The sequence below is a fragment of the Halyomorpha halys genome, unplaced genomic scaffold (genome assembly GCF_000696795.3).
Source record: "Halyomorpha halys isolate HHAL.00 unplaced genomic scaffold, Hhal_1.1 Scaffold664.1, whole genome shotgun sequence".
NCBI classification, from domain to species: Eukaryota; Metazoa; Arthropoda; class Insecta; order Hemiptera; family Pentatomidae; genus Halyomorpha; species Halyomorpha halys.
Window position 1 is genome coordinate 846,145 of NW_027115162.1, and position 24,899 is coordinate 871,043.

General features: G+C 29.5%; 1 protein-coding gene across 2 annotated transcripts in view; it reads left to right on the top strand.

Annotated features, from left to right (window-relative positions):
- The first annotated feature begins 2,810 nt into the window (after window positions 1-2,810).
- RasGAP1 (Ras GTPase activating protein 1) overlaps window positions 2,811-24,899 on the top strand; it is a 35,392-nt gene continuing 13,303 nt past the window's right edge. Inside the window, exons 1-16 of one of the 2 annotated variants that reach the window (XR_001343802.3) lie at window positions 2,811-3,591; window positions 7,656-7,776; window positions 8,687-8,879; window positions 9,938-10,165; window positions 11,725-11,885; window positions 11,988-12,156; window positions 16,059-16,207; window positions 16,320-16,521; window positions 16,690-16,801; window positions 19,492-19,598; window positions 19,866-20,021; window positions 20,124-20,197; window positions 21,621-21,727; window positions 22,985-23,109; window positions 23,486-23,604; window positions 24,631-24,776. Coding sequence is in view for 1 of the 2 variants with exons in the window: in XM_014427691.3 (XP_014283177.1) it covers window positions 3,537-3,591; window positions 7,656-7,776; window positions 8,687-8,879; window positions 9,938-10,165; window positions 11,725-11,885; window positions 11,988-12,156; window positions 16,059-16,207; window positions 16,320-16,521; window positions 16,690-16,801; window positions 19,492-19,598; window positions 19,866-20,021; window positions 20,124-20,197; window positions 21,621-21,727; window positions 22,985-23,109; window positions 23,486-23,604; window positions 24,631-24,776 (2,224 nt within the window). In the remaining variant the exon portion in view is untranslated. The remainder of the gene's footprint in view (window positions 3,592-7,655; window positions 7,777-8,686; window positions 8,880-9,937; window positions 10,166-11,724; window positions 11,886-11,987; window positions 12,157-16,058; window positions 16,208-16,319; window positions 16,522-16,689; window positions 16,802-19,491; window positions 19,599-19,865; window positions 20,022-20,123; window positions 20,198-21,620; window positions 21,728-22,984; window positions 23,110-23,485; window positions 23,605-24,630; window positions 24,777-24,899) is intronic. The other variant, XM_014427691.3, reaches the window with a different exon arrangement.

Here is a 24,899-nt window from a genome sequence, read left to right on the forward strand (position 1 = left end):
AGTAAGCTAAAAGTTTCCCTTAAAATACCCATGGGTAGAAAAAGGAAGCACACTTCTACTGAAATATTTTTGTATCTATATATTCTTTATTTTTTCAATGGAGGGTACGAAAAAAAAAGCTATAAGTTAAAGGAATGTAAAACTTTTAGAGTTTTAATTCAGTTTTTCGCTTATATCACAGGCCTGATAAATGGATTTGCTTCTGAAATGAATTTCCAGCTTAAAGGTGAATGGTAGTAAAAAGAAACTTTCATTCATTCATTTTTTTTCTTACCTCCTAATCTTTATTAATAACAACTATAAAGATATACAATTTACTTAAACCTAATTATATATATATATATATATATATATATATGATGGTATAGGCTTGGTCATATTTAGTTAAACTGTTGTATTCTTGGCAGAAACAGAATTTATGTTCGTTATTTCCGCCTCAAGAAACCCTAATGTAGGAGTTTGTATTTCAGTAGAAAATAAAATTTTTTTGTTCAACATTCTCGCCATTTCTGGAATTAGATTCTTATTTCGAGATCACCAAAATACCCATACCTTCAACACGAGCCTACCAATCCATACGAAATTTGGGAACGTAAGTAAGGTGGAAAGAGAAAGATGTGTAATGTGCACAACGCATTATTTTTTTTTTAGTTTGGTGGAATGTTGAATTGATGCTCCCAAGCCTCCGTCAAATTTGTATGGATTTCCTAATCACTGCATAAAACAGCCACAACTATCTTCATTCTCGACATGCTGCTATATTTTGTCATTCCTCCGATAGTTCAGTTTTAAATTTTGTAGTTGCAAAAAGATCCCCGTTTGTGTCCTTTATTATCAAAAAAGACTTAAATGAAAGAAGATTAGGTTTCAACGAGAAATAACATGAACACATCTCTAAATCATTTTGTTATTCCGTTAAAAATAAGTATGACTCAAAATTATCTGTGATTTCCGACAAAGAAATTTGAAATGTTAATTTCCTCTTGGGATAAATAAAAAAAATACTAAAACTTTTGATAAGTATGTATAAGAGGAAAGATGAAAGACTATTTATGTATTGTTCACACCAGGAAGCCTAGACAATTTTATATATAGAGTTTTAAAAAATAAGTCTTACAGTTAGTACCAAACGTATTTTAACGTGAGCTGGAATATGGATGATTTATTTTTTATACGTCTATAAACCTTCTACTAATTTAGAATTTAAAAGAAATAACAATTTTTTTTAAATACAAAACATTATAGCACAGATTTTTAGGCTTCTTCTACTGTTGGTGTGAAGCAAGAGAAAAATATAAAACTATTTTGGAACATAGTAAAGGGCTATAGTTGGTCGAATTTTTAGCAATTTTTTTTAATTTTCAATAAAGTTAGGAATAACCTATTAAAAATATCAGTAGGTTATATTGACTTTTTACAATTTCGAATACGAAGAAGGAATTAACTGTTTTTTGTTGTGGAAAATCTGAACTATGTTTATTAGAAAAATAACGCTTTCTTCCAGAAAATCACAATTTTAAAGGCGTTTTTGATATTTTAAATATTTTTACCTATCTTAATATTTGGAAATTTTGATAAATTCTATTTTTTATTTTTTCGTCTGTAAATATGGGAATTTTAGGGTACTAAATTCACTTTTCTACCTTCATCTTAACCAGAAGTATAAAATAAAACATGTGTTGAACGCAAAATTTCTATTTTTCCCCCCGTGATGCTACGGTGCTTTATCCTCTAATATTGTAAAATATTACTTTTTTTTAGGCTTGAATTCGCCTAAAAAGTTTCATCAAAATCTAGTATATATGAGACCTCTCCTTATGAAAGGAGCCTGCTAAGAGGAGACCAGGCCCTTTCTACCTCCTCTCACCAATATTTTATGGAAAAAGTCAAAGTTTCCTTCAATATTTTTTACTCATATAAAATAATAAATGGTAGAGCTATAATGAGACTTTATTTGTACGAAAATAATGAAATTTAATCAATAATCTTCTTACAAGTGAATGAATCTTTAGTGTAAGAGAAGATGGTTCAGGGTGCGGTCAGGAAGATAGACAAATAAACAAAATTTATTTATTTATTGACACCTTGGATCATAGTTGAGTCCAAAAAAGGCTCACACAGTTGAGTTATGTGAAAAATTGACGACTGAACCATACCTCCCTCCATTTCATTCATTATTTCTTAAAAATTGATGAAGTGGAAAAATGGAAATTATCAGAGTAATAAATAAGTAGCTCCAAAATTTTTCAGGTAAATGCCATTTCATAGCACTGGATATCTTATCTATAACCAATGACAGTGGTGAAGGAGAGACATAATTACATGTTAATAAAAAATATTATTTTATTAATTTAAAATAATATAAAATTTTTTAACCATTATTTCCATTTTATTCTTTTTTTCACAAAAGTTGTTTGTGTTTTATTTAGTTTCAATAATTATTTATTTTCTTTGTTGCAACGTCATTTTAGTTATCGATAGCTTTTTTTATTACCATGCTATAATCAAATAGTCATGATTTGCAAACCATTTACCTGTAAATGATTTCATATTTACGGAAATAAAAAAAAACATATTAAACAAATATTCTTAGCACATGTTATTTTAAACGCGACGTTACTATTTAAAACCAATAAGTTTAAGGAATGTCTAAAATAAATAAATCATAATAATATAATAAACAAAAATTATTGGAAGTAAAATACGAGGATTTGTGAACTTTCAATGGGACGGTTTTATGAACTCAAAAATGCTAAATTAGAAAGATAAATAATTTTTTAAAAAATATATGAATTACAAAAAATGGAATTATTGAAAATAAGAATACTTTCTGTTAACGTTTTAGCAAGAAATTAGGATCGCAATCGTCTCCAGATTTTTATAAAATTGAATAAATAAATATTCTTTCCCGAAACTGAATCATACCGTTGAATGTCAGAGTGATATTTATTATTCCTGACAGGATCTATCCAGCACAATACAAATAAGGGAGAATAAAATAATTAGGAAGCATATGCATGCAACGCTATTCATTCATTCTATATGAATGAGTAAGCTCTGTTAACGTAAGCTAGCAAGGACAGAAGAGAAAGTGGGGGACGGATCACTCTCATTCATAATATTTTCAGGAAACAAGTATGCCGTAGTAAGAATTATTTGTCAATGAAAACTATTATTTAAAATATATTTTCCATTATACAGTTTATGGAACTGTGTTGGTTACATGATGATACAGCTATTCTGGCTAATATTCAGTATTGTTTCATTTTTATTCGAAATAACTTGATTTTTTTTTAATACTTTAAATAAGGGTGTATCCCCCTTGATCTGCTGTTCCTTGATTGAAAGGTAAACGCTCGACTAGAGAGCATTGAAAAAAAAAAAGTTGGTGCATTTTCATTAAGATCAGAAGACGGCACTTGTTTACTTTAGGGAAAGGTAAATTTCGTGAGTAGTTGGCGAAAGTGGGAAGCTCATTCATAAGTCTATAGCATGTTGGTGGGTAGTAGGTCGTCTGTATAGCCAATGGAAGCAAGATGGCGGAGTTAGTAAATGAAGTACGGATTGAGGAACGTTTAAAAATAAAAATAGGTAAGTACATGTATTTTCTCAATGAATCCTTGTTTTATTGAATGTTAATTAATTTATCGTGCTTGTAGGACAATGTAACAGTAATGGAAGTTAACACACCATGCCCTGTTGATTCTATTTCTTTTTTAAGCATTTTTCCTTGGGTAATTTTTATTTATTATTCTCTATTTATTGTTTTTCACTGGATGTGATTTACGTTGAAATGTTTTCATATCGTAAAAATTATCAGATGTATTGATTAGTTTTATATTCTCTAGTGTTGTTGTTTTTTTTACCTCCATTATTTTTGTTTCCCAACGATATATTTAGGAAATCTAATCATTTGACATGTCTAACATCTTTTAACAACTGATAATTTATATAAGCCAGTTTAATTAAATTTGTTATTTTGTTACTAAGAGATGTCCATGTTTTTTTTTGTTGATTTGATCTACACTATATATATACCATACACCAACAGATTTCAAATATAGTCATAGTAAGAAGTTAACAGATTATTTGGATACTTTTAAATCATCCATTTTATGTTGATATGTATGGCCTTTGTTTATTTTATTTTTATTTTGTTGTGATAGCGTTTCATTCTGCTGTTACTGGTATCAACTTTTTATATCTATTACTTGAATAAATTATCGCAGTTCTACATTTTGGTATGCATTGTTTTATTCTAATTTAATATTTTAATAAGTTGAAATCAGTTGTTACATTAAACCTTAGACAGTTTATTTACTATTCTGTTTATAGATAACTAATATTTTGTTAGATTTTTTTAGTAATATAGTTTATTTTCTAGTGAATTGAAATGTTTCTTGATTTCCAATTCCCATTCTTCTATCCTAGTTCTTGCTTGTTGCTTATTATAGTTGTAAATGAATTTCCTATTTATCTTTTATATCTTAAATGTCATTCACATATTATTTACACGAATATTTTGTATTTATAGAAATTATTACTTTTATCTTTTGGAAGCTTTATTTATGTTTTATTTCATTAATAGTCACAAGTTAAATATGCATTTTATTAATTTTTATGTTTAACAAATTATTAGTTTTCTAGACTATCAGTTTTCTCCGGTGATCTGAGAATGACTTAAGTTTTTTCTTTTTTCTTTACATATTGAATTATTAACATTATTTAGACAGTTGTACATATACCAACTAATTTGTAGTTTTTTAAAAAACAATTTCCATGTTTTGGTTTTGATGAATTGTTATTGTGAAATAAAAGTCTAAAATTATTTTTTATAATTATTCATTATAGCTAATTTATTGCAATTTCCTGTTTCCTCACTCTACTATGTTGTTATAAATTTGTTTTCTTAATTATATTTTAATTTAGTATTAAGTATTATTTATATAGCCTATTATTTTCTTCTTAAAAATAACTAGTATATTAATAAATATTATTTTATGAATTTAAATAAATTACTCCAAAATTTTACAAAGTATTTTAATCATTACATTCAAAAATCATCGTTTGAAATTATCATTTGTTCATAAATCACCATTTGTTTCAATTGCTTTTCAAATGGATTTTATTTAATCTTTTTTAATTTTCATGGCAAAGTTTATAGCTCTAGTATCTGTTTCTATTAGCTGTTTATTGTATTTACAAAGCATATATTTGTATGAATACCCTATTAAAGAGTAAAGTAAAAGTTTTGTATGGGTGAGCATCAACATAATTTTAATTCTCTCTGGATCTACCAAAATTGGTTTTGTGATGGTTAGACGAAACTAATGTCAGCATTCTTTTCCTGGCCAAAAAATTAGATCTCAATTATCCGTAAAATACAGATAGTGTATTAGTTATCCGCTAGTGTATCAGTTATACATGTAGGTTACCATTAGACATGTCAAATATCTTTTTTTCAAAAAAGAATCAATCCTTTGATCTTTGTATTTGACAGCTATAATGTGGCATAGCTCTAAAATAATTCTAAATGCTCATATTGTTATTGACATAATACATTTGCCAATCCCTTTCTTGTCTCACAGGAATACCAAGTACCAATCTGATTGATTCAGATGCTGCATAATAAACTTTATAGAAGTACATAGGGGTATGAGATCTACTAAAAAAAAAAAAAAAAAAATGCATTACCAACTGTTTACTTGTAGTAATGTTCAGTTTCCTTTACTAAATCAGAAGTTACTATGTAGGCCATCTCTTGCACTCAGAAGGCCATCACTACCGCCATCTGCATGATTTTTCTTAAACAAGGTTTTCCATTTTGACCTCTTTGATAATAATGACTTTCTTTATTAAACTCCAATTGGTTTGTTGCTTGAGATGGTTATGTGGACCTCTTTTTCAATTAAATATTTGCAACTTCACTTAAAGTTTTTTAATTGTTATATCTTATTATTAATCGTTTAACTCTTTTAGCTACTTCTATTATAATAAAATGTTTTTCAACAACGATACTTTATTTGCTTAGATTAAATGGAGTATCATTGTTGGCATGGTCTTTTTGTTCATGATGGTCCGAGGGTAAAATTCTTTCTCTAATCCCATCTCTTTATACTCCTCACTGAAATACTTGTTCATAGAAATTTTGTTAGATTCATTGTCTCCCCTATTGAAATTCCTTCCTCAGTTTAATTTGATCCTATTTTTGAATATACCTTATTTACTTACTTAAATCCCTTTATCATTAATGTAACAGTTGGTGACTTCAACATTATTTTATTCTCTGACTCTGCTGTCATCATAATCATACTTTTTAGACCTCATCCACTCCCTTGACATTTTTATCAAACCCATACAATCCACCCATCATACCTTAATCTTTAAATACCCCAGCTCTCGAATTATGATGGGGTTCTGTTCATCCACCTCAGTCGTTAGTTGAAATGGCCATAGTTGAAAAAAAAAATCATGTATTATGTTTAGATATAAAATTTATTCATCTGCTTGGTTAGGTAGATAGTGACAGAACATTGGGTGATTGAATTTATTACATATCTGGATTTTAAGCAAAATCGATTGAATCATCTTTTTTCATGGCAGAAGCTTGAATTGATTGCATCATCCGGATTTTTAGCAAAATTAATTGAATCATCTTGTTTTATGGCAAGAACTTGCAACTGATTAAAACAATTTTTTGTTAAATTCTCTTTTTTTTTTGTAGCCGTAATAGTCATAAGCCGAGAAGTGACTGTAGATACTTACTCCAAAACTTCTCCTCTCAGAGTGCTGTATTATTCCTTTCATACCATGATATTATCAAGTTTGCCTATAACACTCTAATTCCTAAATCCATTTTCTTGCAGTACTTCAGCTAACTTAGCTCTGAAAATTCTAGACTTTTTTTGTGTTCTAGATTCCTACCTCAAGAACATATCTGTTTCTCTTCATATTCCTAAATCACTACACACCTCTCTAGACCTCTACTTAAGGATTAATCTAGAAATCTGGGAGTTGATGGATTCAGATCTTGCCAATATTTTTCAATGCATTTTAATTTCTGATAATTACTCTCTTTTCAAGACCTACAAAACCTCACCCAATCTTTCTTATGCCATGCCAAGGCACTCTGTTCCTTGTCACTAGCCTCTGATTGTTACTTACCTCACATCACTTTCTGAAGACACTGGTTGTTTATTTTTCTCCAAAAAGCCTAGAACATTCTTAATTTCTTCAGCCTGAGTTATTCTGCCTTCTTTAAATATAAGATACCAGGCCATAAAGTAATTTATCCCTTGCCCGCAGAATAGCACTATGGAAAATCCATGGTGTGAGTCTGTACAAATGCATAAATGAAATTTTTCTCAATTGTGTTTTATTGAGATAGCTACCATCTATGATCATTTAAAAATCCATCTTATTTACTTCAAATGACCATAGATTCTCACCCTGAATATGCACTTTCTCTGTACTTGCCTTATCTCATTTTAAAATTCTTTGACTATCTCCATTAATAATACCCCATCTTTAACTTCATATAAAAAAAAGAAATAAGCAATATACTCTCTACCAAAATATAAAATTTATATTGTGATTATTTCAGCTAAGATGCATTTCAGTACAGTATTATACATGTATATTTTATTTTATTTCAGGTGAAGCAAAGAATCTTCCAATCAGAAGCCATGGATCAGTTTCAGAGAGAGATGTATATTGCATTCTTTCATTAGACCAAGAAGAGATTTTTCGAACTTCAACTATAGATCGAACTCTGAAGTAAGGAAATAGCATATCAAATCATTGATTTGTGGTATTTCATGACCATTTATATGTTATTGTACTTCAGTCATAATCAAAAGTTTTTTTTTTTCTATTTTGAAATAATAATACATGCTATTCATATCTTATTAGATCTCAGATTCAAACATTTTTGTTTTTTAAGACAATTAAATGTTTATTAGATATATGAGAGTATAGAGCAAGGGAACAAACAAATTCTTACTCCTGCATAAATATTACTAGTGCAGAAGTTATAATTAGTAGTGGAAGTTATTTCCAATGTTTGTATATCATTTGCTTATGAAGGGACCATCCCTTACACTTCTTAATTAAACAAAATGTACATGTTATTTTAACGATAATTATATTTTTGTAAATATAATTGTATTGGACTACGAGAGGGAAAATGTTGTAATAGCCCACTTCCTGTGGCGTAGGACAAAAAAAAATATTTTTATTTTAATAGTGACATAGACTGGTAATACCCAGAAAAAAAAACAGATAATATTTTTAAAAAAAAATTGCTTTGGGTGTCTTAAAAAAAAATTGCTTAGGGTATCTTAAAAAAAAAAAATCAAAGCCTACAAATTTGATATCTGTGTAATAATAATCATTTTGAGGTGTATTGTGGCCAGTTTAGCATGATTCCTTATAACTTCAATTTTTTCAGGCTGGACCATTACTTTTATTTTCAAGTAGGTGTTATTTAGTCTCATGAGATAGAATTCTTAATCTTTTAATTTTATTTTTATTGTTACACTTATGGTAAAAATGAAATGAAGTAAATAGGTCATATATTATTAACAAACTTATTGTAGGAAGCAAACTTTTCATTTATTATGACTATTAAGTCCTTGTGTATATGAGATATACCTTTAACAAATGCTATTCCTTACTTTTTTTTTAGTCCTTTCTTTGGTGAAGAGTTCCAGTTCAATGTTCCCCGTAGGTTCAGATTTTTGAGTGTTTATATTTATGACAGGGATAAAACTGAGAAAGTAATCGGGAAAGTTGCTGTTAAAAGAGAAGATCTACAAATTTACCACAATAAAGATCATTGGTTTCAGATAAAGCCTGTGAATCAACATACTGAAGTACAGGTAAAGTTGTACTGTTAATTTCTTTCTATAGAATCATAATAAAAAACCCACTCCCTGAAAAAGAAGAAGCAATAGGACAAAATTTGTTTATTGTTTTAAAGTTTTTGATATTTGCTTATATTTTAGTTATGTAAATTTTAACTTTTTTTATGGTACTACAGACCAATGTGGTCCTTGGTTTCTTTTCACCTGGTTTCTTTCACGTTTTCACCTGATAGCTCCATCGTATATGGTTGCTTGCTAGTTCCATGTGTTCAGAAAGCCTTGGGTATCCTGGATAGTATCACTCTTCTATCTCTAAGCCACGAGATTTACCTCTTCTTATACTTAAGTACACTCTTCCATCAACTAACCTTTATGGACTCTTCTAGTAACATATAATCCACAGCCTAACACCCCTTTTTAGTATTTTTCTGAGAGTATAGCATGTTGGCCTTCACAAATAACTTGCTATTTTGTGGAATATTCTAGTTTCACAACTTATTACAGATTATAGATAGCTAAAACAATCAACATTATGAGATGTGATTGGACCTATTAATACTGTTTCTTGGACTATAATATTACATTTGCTCTTTACACTGGGATCCCAAAAAATACTGCGGCAGTCAACATGTTAAAAACGCTGACTTCTCAATCACTGGGTCTTAGCCTGCTCTGGTAGCTTCCTCTAGTCCAGTCGCTGAAGGTCAGCTGTCCTCCGTTTCCATTGTAGGATCCTCGAATATTAACAAATACCATCCAACTATTGTTCAACGTTCGAAAAAGCTCAGACCTGATGAATGTATTGTACAGTCTAATTTTTGTGCCTTTTGATATTGGGCTACCTACTTTCCAGATGCCAACACAGTTCAAAATATCCATTGGCTGATGTTATCCACCTCTTTCAAAACTTCATTAGCTTGTTGACACCAGGTACACAAAGTGATTGAATGAGTAAGGACTTATTTGGACATAATCTTCATAAATAAATTATTTATTTATTAAAAAAATAAATGGTCAAAGCAAGTACTTGCATATCAGTATTGCCTAGTTATTATTTTTTATTTTATTTTTAGGGAAAGGTTCACTTGGACATAAATTTTGAAAGACCTACTGATGAAAATGGTGTAGAGAAACTTATTGTAAAAGTTTCTGAGTGCAATGACTTAACATTATGCCATGGATGTTGTGATCCTTTTGCTACCATTGCAGTTCGTTTAACTTCAGGAAGAGTGGAAACAAGAAGGACAAGGGTTAGGAAAAAAACTAACTCACCACAGTTTGATGAAAAGTTTACTTTTGAAGTAAGTTTATGTTTATTAAGATCTAGATTATTATGTTTTTATTCACAAAGTACATTCATATTTATATTCAAAATATATTTATTCAGATTATTGTTGTATTTTTGAATTTTAAACTTATTAAGTAAAGCACCATATTACAAGGAAGCAGTTTCCAAAGTGTTCCAAGCATATGCCAGGGGTGCCATAAGTGATTGTCATTTTATCAGAATATTACAAAAAAAAATTAAAATTGAAAAAAACAAATATACAGTGCATTCCTGCATGTACTTAATTAATTAACTAAACTTAACTCACTTTACATTACTTAATCAACCCCTCTAAAGATAACTGTTAAAACATTTTTATATTTTTTTAGCTTGTTAAGATTACTGAATAATTTTTTTAACCAAAACTGGGTGCCCAACCAAATTTTTTTAGGCAAGAAAAGGATGCTGTGATGAAAAAAGTTAAGGAACTGCTGGCATGTATTACATAGGTTGCTTTTTATATATCTGGCCTTGTAAAAACTATGTGCTGTAGGTGCCATCTGAAGTTTCCAATTGAAAACTTACCATTTTTAAACATAACCTTTTTGAGAACATTTTGTTATTTGAGCATGATTAGTGTTGTTTACATTAATGCATCGATAAACTTTATGTTTTATACAGTGATTAAGCACCATCCTGTAAAAAACTGGTATAGCGAATTCAATTGTTCGCCCTAGGAGGAATTCCGTGAAGTTTGTCCAAAATCAGTTGTTCTAGAAAACATTAATGCTGTACATGAACTGATAAAGTTCGTCATGTGAAATACCATGAATTAATGGATCATTCACTGTACAGCCCTGGTTATGCACCCAATGACTTTTTATTCCCACGCATCAAAAATTTATTATATGGTCAACAATATTCCACACCTGAAAAAGCGATTGATGTATTCAAAACGCTTGTTATGGCGTTGCCTCAATCTGAGTAGAAAAAGTGTTTCAAAACATTGGTCAAATATATACAAAAGTGTATTGATTATCATATAAAATATCTTGAATAGGAACTCTTCTATAACATACCGACTTTTACTGATGCCAATAACAAGGGGTTATGCTTAAATTATAAGAAATGACCATATCTTAACTTTACTCCATTTTAGCCCTATTAAACCATTAATGGTATATTTTTGACTTAATGCTAAAATATCTAGATACAGTCCAGTCAAATTGCATTCTAATTTTGGACCTGCTTAAATTAAATCTGATATTTTAATATTTTGCACACTTGTTTAGTGATGCCTAGTGAAGGTAATGTAATAAAAAATGAATAACAATAAAAGTTCTATGAAAAAAAAAAATATGTGTTTACTTTCTTTGTACATCTAATAGTTTTTAAAAATTAAATATCTTTTAAAATTATCCTATCAAATATTTTTACCTCAGAAATGGGCTTTGTTCTGATCTGTGTCTCTTATAATAAAGATGCCTGAACAAATTTTGGAGATCATTTAATTCTATAGAAAATTGTACCTTATATATTTACTTTCCATGTTGATTATATTTAAAAATTTATTGACTTTTTTGTTTCTTGCAGCTTAGAAGTTGGAGGAAAAATAGTGATAGCCGCTATAATGTGGCTGATGTAGGCGATTGGTGTGAACTAGTTATAACTTTGTATCATGATGGGGGAAGTTCACAGTTTTTCTTGGGTGAAGTCAGAGTACCTTTAGGCCAAAATATACAACAATCTGCATGGTAAGACATTTCAATTATATTATTCTAAATACACAAAAAGGCCACAATAGTCTCAAATTAAAAACTGTAATGATGATTCATGACATATTTTCAATTTTTTAGGTATCTGTTGCAGCCTGGAAAGAGGACATATATTAAAAGTAAACCAGAATCTCTTTGTTCTGACATGGGCTCCCTACGATTAAAGATTCATTATACCAGGGATTATGTTTTTGACAAACATATTTATGGAAAATTACGAGAACTCTTATTAAAATCTTGTTCAGTACAGGTAATTTTTTTTTTTTATTACAACTGTATATTATTTGGTGGTTGTGTTTTTAAACTTGATTATTGAAAAATCTGTACTTTAAAAAATATAAATTATATATTTTTAAATTTGATTGGTATGAATTATAATTGTTATTAATATGAATAAGACATGCCAAATCCTTCAGAGATAAGTAAGATTCATATAGAGTACAAGATAATTCAAGGTTCCTTGTTAACATTTGAAGGGCTTCCTTTGAAAAGGCTATTTTTTAGTATAAACAAATTCTTTCTGATCTAATCTGACTGATGTTACTAGCAATGAATCATTCCTTAACAAAGGCTCTTATGTGCTAAAACTGAAAATATGTTATATGTATAAATAGTTGACCGTAAAAATTGATATATAGGAAGATGGTCAGGGTTGCGGTCACAAGTGAAACGAAAATAGTTTACAACTATTTTATTTTCCAACGTTTCGCCCCACTTTGTAGGGCTTCATCAGGGCTAAAAAGATACAAAATGAAACTATGTTAAGATAAAATGATAGAATTAGAAATAAAAAGATACAATGAAAAGAATAAAAAACAAGTAACAAAGGCAAGAGCAATAGTTTCATACAAAAATACGTAAAATATAAAGCTAAAAAAATGTACATGAGATGTATATAAAAACAACAAACAAAAAAACAATACATATACAGAGATAAAATAAACGTCATGAAAGAATAATAAAAAAAAAATAATAATAATAATGGAAAAAAATAAATAAAAAATGACAATAAATGAGTAGAGAGCCATATAGGACAACATACCTGTCCAAATAAATAAGTCGAACAGACAGAAACAGCGGAAACGCGTAAGAGTGGGGACCACCTCCTCCCCACTCTTCCGCAGAGAAGGGAAGATTTTTTTAATCTATGAAAAGTTTGAAATAAATGTCAGTTAAACCTTTTGTTTAAAGTTGATCTTCATTTAATCAATTACTGGTATTGACTTGCAGTCATGATTGACTTATATCTTTAATCCTTATATTTTTAAAAATATTTTTAGTTTGACCGCACCCGGACCATATTCCATTCATTAATCCTTTAACTAACATTTTGCCTTCCTGTTCAATTTTCATCAACCACATACGGTTTTATGGGTATCATTGGGTTCCTCTTTAAAGAGAATTTTTATATTTTTATCTTGCTTTTCAACGAGTTAGCCAACAATGTGTTCAATTTTGATATTTAGCAATGAATCCTAATGAATAATGAATTTAAACTTGAATGGATGTTGCTGGCACACTGTGTCTAAAGTTGTACTTTGAGGAATACTTTATTTATTCATCTATGCTGCCTAAATACATTAGGTTGCCATCTCACACAGCATACTTATCAATCCGTAATCGGACATATTTACATTACACATACATGGTATAATCATAAAAAAAACATATACAATAATAGGATATAATAAACAATTTTTTTTTCACCCCTACAGTTTCCTTTTACAATCTATTTCGGTCTGTACAACTAATACAAATGTTTCACTCACTCCCATTTTTCCCTCTCATTTCTGGTCAATTATTCAATTCACTCGATCAACAAATTTGCTCTCCGGAATTCACCCTCCCAAATCCTCTTCAGTGACCCGCTAAAAAAATTCAATATTAGACGGTAATGTGAGATCAGACCCTCATTCATAGCAGTAGATCAGTCTACCAATAACAAACAACTAGATACATTTTACGAGAATAAGAATAACACATAGATTAAAAGGAAAATATAATAAAAAGAAAAAACTGGTTATAGGAAACACTTGAATGAATAAATAAGTTTAAAAAAAAAACAAAAAAACATAGTATTAATAAAATAAAATGATTTAATGAATAAATACGTTAAAACACACAAATAGAGAGGTCAACATATTAAAATGAATAAATAAAACAAAGAATAATCTCCGAGCTAATTCCCATGCAGGTGATGGTGTATGATCCCCAGGGAGTCCAAAATAATATTTTCCGCCAAGATCGCAATATCCCCAATGCTAACACCTAGGCCTTCTAAGAAGCTCCTTGTTCTATCTGGTATTGTTCCACGAGATCCAAACCAGAGGCCTCTCACGGTGAACTCTCTCTCTCCGAAAGTCTCGCGGAATTTTTCCTTAAGGAAAGGGACGCATTTTTTATATATTTTCTTTTTTTCCCTTTCCACTCCACCTTCCTGTTCGAGGTCATTACTTTCAAATCTCACCGTCGGATCCAAGACAAGAGCTGTGTCTTCGACTTTTGTAAACGCGACAATATCGGCATATCTTACGGATCCCTCGGTGTCAATACAATAGACCTCCGAAGGCGAAGTCTTTTCTTTCAAGGAACTTCATCAATTCTTCTTTGACCCTGTGGTGCCGGCGTGTTATAAGGAGGGAGTTGTTGGGGCATTTTCCCCATTTTCAACACATGCGCTGGTGTTTCAGACTCTCTGCCGCATTTGCGACAGAGGGACCCAACTTCTCCTTGCTGTCCACTGGCTCCTGGGACTCCACGCAGGGGTGCGTAATTGATATTAAGTTTCAGGGCGTTCACCCATTCTGACCCCGAGAGTACCTTAATAAAATACCTTAATAAAGTACCTTAATAAAAGTTAGCAAAAGGAATTCACTATTGCGTGTCCTCCCATTGGTAAAATTGAATTTTGGATATAATTAATACCTATGGAGCTGATATACAGTATACAATATAATATATTGTAGGTATCTACAATAGCAAACTAAATAGCCCAATTTTCTTATTGTTGGTTTTTTTGGACTATCTGTTCTACTATAGCATATTCTTATTATTTTACAGATATAACACTATGGTGATGAACAAATTTTTTGTATTTACAAATTTATTTCAAATATTTGTCAAAGTTTATTGTTATTTAAGGATGTCTAGCTACCAGGAAAACCTGGAAGACTGGGAAAAGGCAGGATTTTTTTAAACCTAGAAAAGTTAGGGAAACCAATGTAAAATTGGAAAACTGCTGAGATCAGAAAACTCTTATAATAATGAAATTGTTTCAGGGTTAGTTTAACTTGTCTAAAAAAAATAAGGAATAAGAAGTTTGTCTTCTTAATTTCTATTGGATACACAATTACTGATATTTCAATATTTCATAGTCAGTCATTGGTCGTGTTGGGAAAAATCTAAATAAGATGTACCGTTTTGAAATGTAGTTATGTCCAGTAAAACAGATTTGCACCTAAGTCGTCAGTGAAAGTAATGGATGGCATTTGATAAAATTGATACTAGTTCTATTTTTACATAATCCACAACTTTCCTTCTGCTTTGGGTCCAATCAGACAGGCCGTTTTTGAAATATAGATATTTCTAGGAAAATATGATATTATATACATAAGTATAAGTACTGGATATAATTTGATGAAATTGGGTTTTGTCCATTTTTACACTGCTATAAAATGGTCGAGGTGCGATAGCGAAGAAAATATTTATTTTTTGAAATACTTCCTGACTTTTTTCTAAATTATTATTTTGAGAAAAATGGTAGAACTTTTTTTTCACTTCGACCACAAGCTGAGGAGTATTACATGATGGGAGTAGCTGTGAGATTAAACATTGAAATAAATTATTAATTACATAGTGTTTATACACATTTTGATCTTTTAAATGAACCAGTTATCATCGCTGGGCATATTTGCTGACTCACTGTTTTGTTAAATTCAAATGTAAATAAACCACCTTCCCTCTTCTCATCTATGAAGCAAATCTAACCTTTCCTGAATTTCGTGATAATAGATAGGGTTGTCGAGCTAATCCTCCTGAATAAATAAACTCTTATTATGTGCTAGCTTTGCATGCGCTGTAGTGATGGTATTTTGCTATTGTATGAATTTAGTTTGATATGAAGTTCATTGATTTTTTATTTTATTTTTAAAGCCTGTTACATCAAGTGCTTGCTACTTACTTGGTGAAATAATTCCAAACAAATTTGATGCTGCTCAGCCTCTTGCAAGAATTTTTCTTCATCATGGTATGATTGTTCCTGTGATGAAAGCATTGGCTGTTTGGGAAATATCAAAAATTACGTTAGTATATTTCAAATGATAATATTTTTCTTAAAACCCAGAAGTTATTTTCTAATGTTTGAGGAACTGTTATTCTATAGCTGATTAGTTTATTTATTATTATTTTTTTAAGGGATGCAAACACGATATTTCGAGGAAACACACTTGTTTCAAAAATGATGGATGAAACCATGCGGCTGGCTGGGTTGGGGTACTTACATGAAACGCTTAAAAAACCTCTTGAAACTGTATTGACAGAACGCAAGTCTTGTGAAATAGACCCATCACGTGTTTCTGATTCCAGCACTATACACACTAATCTCAACAACCTCAAAGTAAGCAACTCGATAGTATTTTATAAAAAATATTACATTAGTTCCTAGTGTTAAGAAATTTATTTCATCTGATACAGTATAATTACAATTAAGTCAAGTATTTTTTTTTTTTATTATGATTAACTTATAATAATATTTATTGAATCAACATCTGTGATTGTGTTCCAGGAATATGTTGAGATTATTTTTCAAGCGATTATTAATTCTGCTCTCAAATGCCCTCCAGTTTTATGCGAGCTTTTTCATGAATTACGGCAGATAGCTTCTTCTCGATTTCCAGGTATTTTTAGAAATTTATAAAAATTCCAATCATTCATTATTTTATAAAGTATTGTGAGATTATATTTACTTATTTAATTTAAAAGATAAGTTATTTAATATCAGGCCAGCTGTCGACTTGAAATGAAAACACACAACAAAGGTTAAGCTCTTAAACATGTAAGATCTCTTCTTCCAATAACATTGAGCAGCTTTTAGCTGTTATTCAGCATATTTTTTCAATTCCTGTTGCCTGGTCTTTTGATTTTATAACACTTTTAACCCTTAATTAACCTCTTGCTAAAGGAGTGTAAAAGTTTTACTCTTCACCCTCTTACTGAGCTGATCTTCTTTCTTTATCCTATTCCACCTTGTTCACCAGATTAAAGGAAGGTTAAGTAACAGTAACATGTAAACAAACAATATAGAGGATGCAAACAAAATTGTTATTGCTTCTCTTCTCATCATATTTTTTGAATCACCGGCAAGATAGCTTCTAAATTTTCTTTGATTTGTTTAATTGTGTGAAAGTTCAGTTTGTGATGATCAATTTAAATAACTTCCAATGTCCTTCCTGCTTTTGGTTCTGTTCATTTCAGTTTCCTTTCTGTCATCAGCATGCTAATTATATTTATATTCTTGTGACAAGAAATTCTTGATACACCACGCTTCCTTTGTCTTAGTCTGATGAAACCTCCTCTCTTTATGAGCACTCGCATGCTTCTGAGTTTAATCATCTTACTAAGCCTAATTGTTGGTCTATGCTTTAGGAAAGTAGGCCACCTCGTGTCATGAGCCTATAGACAATTGTTTTAATTTATTACGATTTAATAAAACTTGATAATATGGTAATTTAAAAGTACAAAAATTAATAATAAATCTTATAGAAATAATAACAAATCTTAAATATCCTTGAAATAATATTACATTGGTAAGGTGAAACTTGAAGGTTGCAATGCCTATTTTAAGGTATATCTTTAATTTTACATGATTATCCTGCTACTATGGTCATTAGGTTCCTTCTGGTTAATAATATTGCTATCCTATATGGTAATCCTATTATCCACTTACCACCTATAAAAGGACCAACATTCGATGGTAATATTATTGTACACTTATTTGTCTCTTTAATTTGTCTCGTAAATATTAATAATAATAATAATCTTTATTTATTCTGGGATTGATCCCTTTAGAATAATTTACAGGCGTCAAAATTAGGCCTTTAGAGCCTTAGAGTAAATTACAAAATAGAGATGAAATTTCAAGATGTCATAAAATAAAATAATACAGTGAATCTAAAAATATACAATTAAACAACCATAATTAACAGAAAATATAAAATAATGATAAAACAAATAAAATGAAACCACTTGTCATATTAAAAAACATAAGATGACTTCTGATAGTAAATAAAAGGGGGAAAAAAAATGATAAAAAATCAAATAAAATTAAACTAAAAAGTAATAAATGAACAGATATAATTTCTGCTAGTGTACATATTTACAATTATAAACGAAGACCTAAGACATAAAATACAGAAAATATATAAAGCTTTTTTGAAACTTTCAATTGTTATTCTTCCGGAATAGGGTGGACAGAAGGTAGTCGAAGATACGGGGTTTGAAGATTGGAATGGTGTTAGAATTGCGAATAAAGGAGGGAATAGAGTTCAATAGGGAAGAGGAATGGATGAGGAAAGGCCCAAAGGCTGCGGTTTGATTGGCAGTTACATATAAGTCTGAGGGCCGTGAGCGGGTACTGTGGGAATGCACTGAGGACTTAAATTGAAGGATATCTGAAATGTACAATGGATGGCGGGATTGGATAACTTGATAGAGGAAGGAAGCAAGGAAATATTTGCGACAGAAGGAGGGGTAAAGCCACTTCAACTCTTCATAAAAAAGGGTGACAGAGGCGTCCCTAGGGACCCCAAAGATGAATTTGTCATCCTGACTTTGACTCCTGTCAAAACAGCCCTGACGAAGCCCTGCAACATGGGGCGAAACGTTGGCTCAATAAAAATAGTATAATCATTTTACTATTTGAGTTTTTTTTACCGCACCCGGACCGTTTTAATTTTGCTTCGAGATCCCCAGAGACACCTCCGTAAACCACACAGCAATAGTCAAAGTGAGGGAATATTAAGGAAGTAACCAGGAGCCTGTGGGTTTCAAAAGGAAGTAGGTGACGAAGATAATTTAAACGCTTCAGGGTAGAAAAGGTACAACAGGGAATATCGGAGATGTGGTTTTTCCAAGGTTTTAACGTATGAATGGAATTGTAATGGATTGTTGTTTAGGAATAAGGTTGGAATAAGAGGAATAGTTTTCAGGAGGTGATTGGATCCTATTACGATTGCCTTCGTCTTCTCTGCATTCAACTTAACTTGTTTTCTTGTGCCCACTGGCTAATTCTATTCAAGTCTTCTTGGATCTTCTCCGTCATAACTAATAGGTCAGAAAGTGGGAAGGAAAGGTAAATGTGCGATTTACTTATATTCATAATCATATCCATTCCCATTTCTGACAGAATATTTACAGGCCTGAGAGGCTCACTAAATTATAAGGCAATAAAAAAACAAACCACTATCTCTCATGAAAATGTTTAATTTGAAACCTATTAAAAATCAAAACTTAAAACGTTCTTCATTTCAGAATTATACAACTTATTTTTACTATTATTTTAATAGCCTTATAACTTTTTTTTTTCAAGATAATAAAGAAGTGCGTTATTCAGTTATATCAGGCTTCATCTTTCTTCGCTTTTTTGCTCCTGCTATCCTCGGACCAAGGCTATTTGATCTTACCAACAAACATATTGTAAGTAATATTCTTTCTAGTTTAGAATAGAGATAATGAACTGAAATAGTAATTATCTAAGGCCATTAATGAATTTGCTTTTGGTTTAGTCTGTTCATAATTTAGAAGCAATATTAAAAACATAAGTATTTTCTATTAAATTTAATATTCTTCCGTATTTGCCTAAACCTTTGATTAATACGTTCTACTTCATTCTATTGATCTTAATTTTCTCTTAAGCTGTTTTAAAAATGTATCATAGAAATGATAAATTTTGTTTTATTTTAGGATACTCAAATCAATCGAACATTAACACTCATATCTAAAACGATACAATCCCTATGTAATTTGGTGACATCAAGGACTACAGCATGTAAAGAGCAATATATGTGCTCAATGTACCAAACATTCTATACTGATATGCACATTACAGCTATTAGACAGGTTTGTAAATATGCTAATTTTTATTATTATCTTATATTTAATTACTTTTACATAATTATATTATATTCCATAATATCTTAACATTTTACTTATATTTTTTAGTTTCTTGAAATTATTTCTGCATCTTCAAGTCTTTCACACGATAAAAATAATAGCAGAGTCATTCTTAAAGAAGGGTAAGTAGTAATGTATAGCAGACTATATAAGTTATTGAATTATTTTCAAAAATATTAATTTTATTTCATTTTATTTTTTAATGCTTTCATGAAGGATTTTGTTTATAAATGGGTAAAGACATTAATTGAATTATTGGAAGAAATAATCTGGTAATTAATAATAGTTCTTGAATTCTTAAAATTATTGCTGAATGGATTTTTTTTTATGTATTGTTTTTGTAATAATGATATTTTTCTGCTGCTTGAAATTAGTTATGATGTGTTGGTTTTGTTTTTTATCTATACTGAATCATTGTTTAAACATTTATCAATAATTTTTATGAAATCTTCCAAGTTATGGAATCTAATCTTTCATCTATTAAATCTTAAGAATACTTTGAACATAATTTGAATTCTGATATTTATTAATAAGAAGATAAATGATTCAAAATATAGCCTAAGTTATTTTCAATTATCCTTGCTAGGGTGATGATGGTTGTTTGAAATCCTAACCTAACACTATAGTTTTACCCCTTCCATTCCTCCAAGTAACTGAAATATTTTACTAAAACACTATCATTAAGTAATCTATGGGGAAAGAAAGAAATATCAATATTTTTAGTAAAACAACTGCCATAAGTTCACATAGAGGTCCTTGTTGAATATAACAACATGAACTTAATGACAGCTTTATGTTTTCTTATCCTAATTTATTTTGATGATTTTAATCAACTTAATAAAATCCAATTATACTAGATCTTGCTCTTATTTATGAATTTGTAAAGAAGTTCAATTAGAGAACTTTAGATTTATTTAATCTACAACATTACATAAATCTAAGTAGAGGTTGTCCTATAGACCAGTAACATTTTCTACTTTTTATATCATCCTCTTGGTTCAATATATGTGCATTTATTATTTTACTTGTTTATTTTATTATATAAAAATGAAGAAAAAAAATTAATTCAGAACAATGAAATGTAAGACCGATAAATATTGCAATGGGTCCCTCAGATCTCTCTGTGTGTTAAAGCAATAGCAAAAGCAATGTGTGTGTGTATATATACAAGAGTAAAACAATTATACTTTACTCTTGTTTCTACCGTTGAGTTACTCTTGCTATAGATTTAAAATATCGTTGGGCTTCTTTTCAATGATTTATAGAGTTTTGAAGTTTGTATTTCACTAAAAATGAGTTTTTGTCTGGACCTAAATGAATCTTATCTGAAATAGATAAAATAAAATTTATCCTGAAGCTCCTCAAATATTAATTATTGAAAGTTATGACTGTTTGGGGTCTTCCCACTTGATGAACAGAATTTATTTCTGTTTCAGTTTTTAAAAAAAAATTTAAAGCATAAATGTGTTTATATAAATACTTTAATTTTAATTTATTCCATTTGGTTTTGAACATTTCATTTACTGTTTTGTTGATTTTCATTAGTGTTATGACTAAAAGAGCTCAAGGAAGGAAAAGATTTGGGAGGAAAAACTTCAAGCAAAGATATTTCACTCTTACTACACAGGATCTTTCATATTCTAAGCAAAAAGGTAAATTATGTTTTACTCGATTACGAAGGTAAAAAATGTTTGAATTAATGTTGACAATTTTTTAAAACAGGAAAGGGAACAATTCTTTTTAATATATTTTATAAAATTTAACTTTTTTTTTTTTTAATATTCTTGGATCAGCGATTCCCTAAGTGAGTGCTCTGAGCGTATGCCAGGGGTGCAGCAAGCAAAGTCCTCTTTCTCAAAATATTACAAACCCAAAAAGAAAAAAATTAAAATTAAAATAGCAAGTATATAGTGCATTCTATCATTTGGTTTACACTGTTTTTCTTATTCTCACATACTTAACTGCTTTAAGGATAATTTTTGTGACATTGTGATATAACAATATTTGTCTAACTTGACAAGGGTGCTGTGAATTAGTTTAAGCCCTATAGGGGTGTCACTAATTTTTTTTTGCCTAAAAAGGGTGCCATGGTGACAAAAGTTAAACTATTTCAATAGCTCATAGATTTTTTTGTGGGTTTAGTGATGGCGTATCTAAATTTTTAATGAATCCCCATGTTCTACAAAACCTCAAATGAATACTAAATTTTTCCTAATTGAGGATATAGTAGTATGACTTATTTTCTGCTTTTTTGCTGAACTAATGTTTGTCTCACCATCTTGTAAAATGCCTGCAAATTTTGAAATTCTCTTGCACAATGGAAGTTATTCTTTTAGACGTATTGCACTTCTTTTGAAGGAAAAAAAAATTAAATTAAACCAAAACACTTTACTGGACTATATAGCTTTGAGAATTATGTATCTGCAAATATTTATCACTATAAAAAATCTGAAATTATAAACAATATCTGGTGTACCACCAAATGGCCATCACCTAATGGTGATATGTAAAAAAGGGGAATCCATCGAGTTTTAGAAGAGTATTTTTTGTACTTCATCTAGGCTGGAAATTTTTTTTTTAATGAAAAAACGTACACTTTTTTTACTTAAAGGTACTCAAAAATGTATTTATTGTATCTTCAGAACGGCCGCCATTTTGTATTTCCCTAATTTGTTTTCACATTTAACTAAGGTTTCTAGATTCATCAATTTTGTTTCTTAATTGTGTATAGTTTTCATTAAAGCAATAAAACATCAGGGTAAATGTTCTATTATAGATCTACGAAACACAAAAAAGAATATCTTTTTTATCAAAATTAGGCTGAATAGATGTATAAATTAATAACTTGCTGATTTATTTAAAAACTTTTTTTTTTTATTACATTTGCTTATTCATTATATTAATTGCAGGTAAAGAACCTTTGTGTACCATTCCATTGTCAGATATATTAGCTGTGGAAAGATTACAACATGATTCTTTCAGAAAAAGCAACATGTTTCAGATTGTTCAACCTACTAGGGTTTTGTATATTCAGGTATGTGTTTTTTTCCAAAGTTTCATAATAAGTATTTTTCCTTTTCTCTTGTTGATGTTGATTTATTTTATTATTAAATTCAGGAAGTCATTGTGTCCATCCCAGTTTCTGATTTTAACTAAACCATTTTTTAAAAAAAAATTCTATTCCAAACGTATTGTTTAATTTTTATAAAGCCAAATATGTGAAATTGAAAATAAAGAATATGACACTGTAATGCTGTGAATATATTATGTAACATATTGAGCTGGTCACATTTTATAGATGTGTAACTTCATTTACCACAATTGGTAATAAATGAAGTTAAAAAAGGAAATGTATTTTATAATGTTGTTTATAACTTTCTTGTAATACATAGTTTATATAATTGTTATAGGCAAGTAATTGTGTTGAAGAGAAGGAATGGGTAGATCTCTTAGGAAAGATGTGTTATACAAATCATCAGCGATTACAGACTTATCATCCTGCTGCATTTGTAAATGGACTTTGGCAATGGTTTGTTTATTTTATTAACTATTTCTAGTAACTAGTTGTGTAATTTGTTTTACTCTCCAAAATTGTCTTGGAAGAAATGACAAGAAAATGGTGATAGACTGGATACAATCCTTAGATAGAAAAGACTGTTGTTAATAGTTCTGCAACGAGGGTCCAAAAGTACTCATTTTTCACAATCGAATTTTTGAAAAGATTAATTATTTTTAACAAGAAAGACACTTTATTTTCTGTTGGAAAATTATTAAGTTTTCCATGAACTATAAAACAAGTACAGTAAATGTCCATGAAAATTACATATTGAACTATTTAAGTAAACTCCACCGAGAGTGCATTTTATTCTATAAAGATCTCTAATTTCCACTCATTTTTCATTCATTGATAACTTTTAAAGGTACCCACCATAGGAAATTATTAAGACTTTTTTTTAATTAGAGTTTTATTTATATATTTAGAATATTTTCCTAAATTTTGAGCTCTTTACAGTCAATAGTTCCTAAGATATAGTCCAGCCAAATAGTAGTTTGTATTTAAAAGTTCTAGTGTAATTGTTTTTATGGGCTTAACTTATGTTTTTTGGGCAACTGAAGATGAATCTGAGGTTGTACAACAAAATGGTTTTTGGCAATTATTAGAAATCTGAACACCACCAAACATGATTTTTTATTTTTGAGTAATAACTTGCAAAGTCAGCTTTTTACACAAAAGGTATTTAAATAAATATTGCTTAGTTATGGAAAATTAAGAAAATTTCTATGAATTACTTTCCTAGACATACCTTACTGTTTTTTCTTCTCAATATAAGCAATTTTTTGTCTAATTTTACTTTTATTAGTATCATTTATAACTAATTGGTTCAAATTATTTTTTTTTCTATTAATCCTCATTTTTTTCATTTTCTTACGTTTCAGTATTGTTTGTTTTGTTTTTTCAGTATTTTATACTTTTTTTTGTATTAGGAACATTAATTTAAATAACGATTTGTTTCTAGGTTCTAATTAAAACCTATTTTTTTTATTTTTATTTCAGTTGTTTCTCTCCAGCAGAATCTGCTGAAGGGTGTTGTAATGTTTCGAGTGAAACTCAGCTTCAAATGAACATTGATTCTGATAGAGAATTAGCTCGTATTCATTCCCTTATAGTCGAACATATGGATAGAGTTCAAAGCATTATAAGTAAGTGAATCATGCTAGATTTTAATTTAAAGATTAAGTTTGGGATATTTTATTTAAGTTCTTGAATGAATACCATTCAAGTTAAAAGGTGTATGTATAATCATAAAATCAGTATAAAAGTTA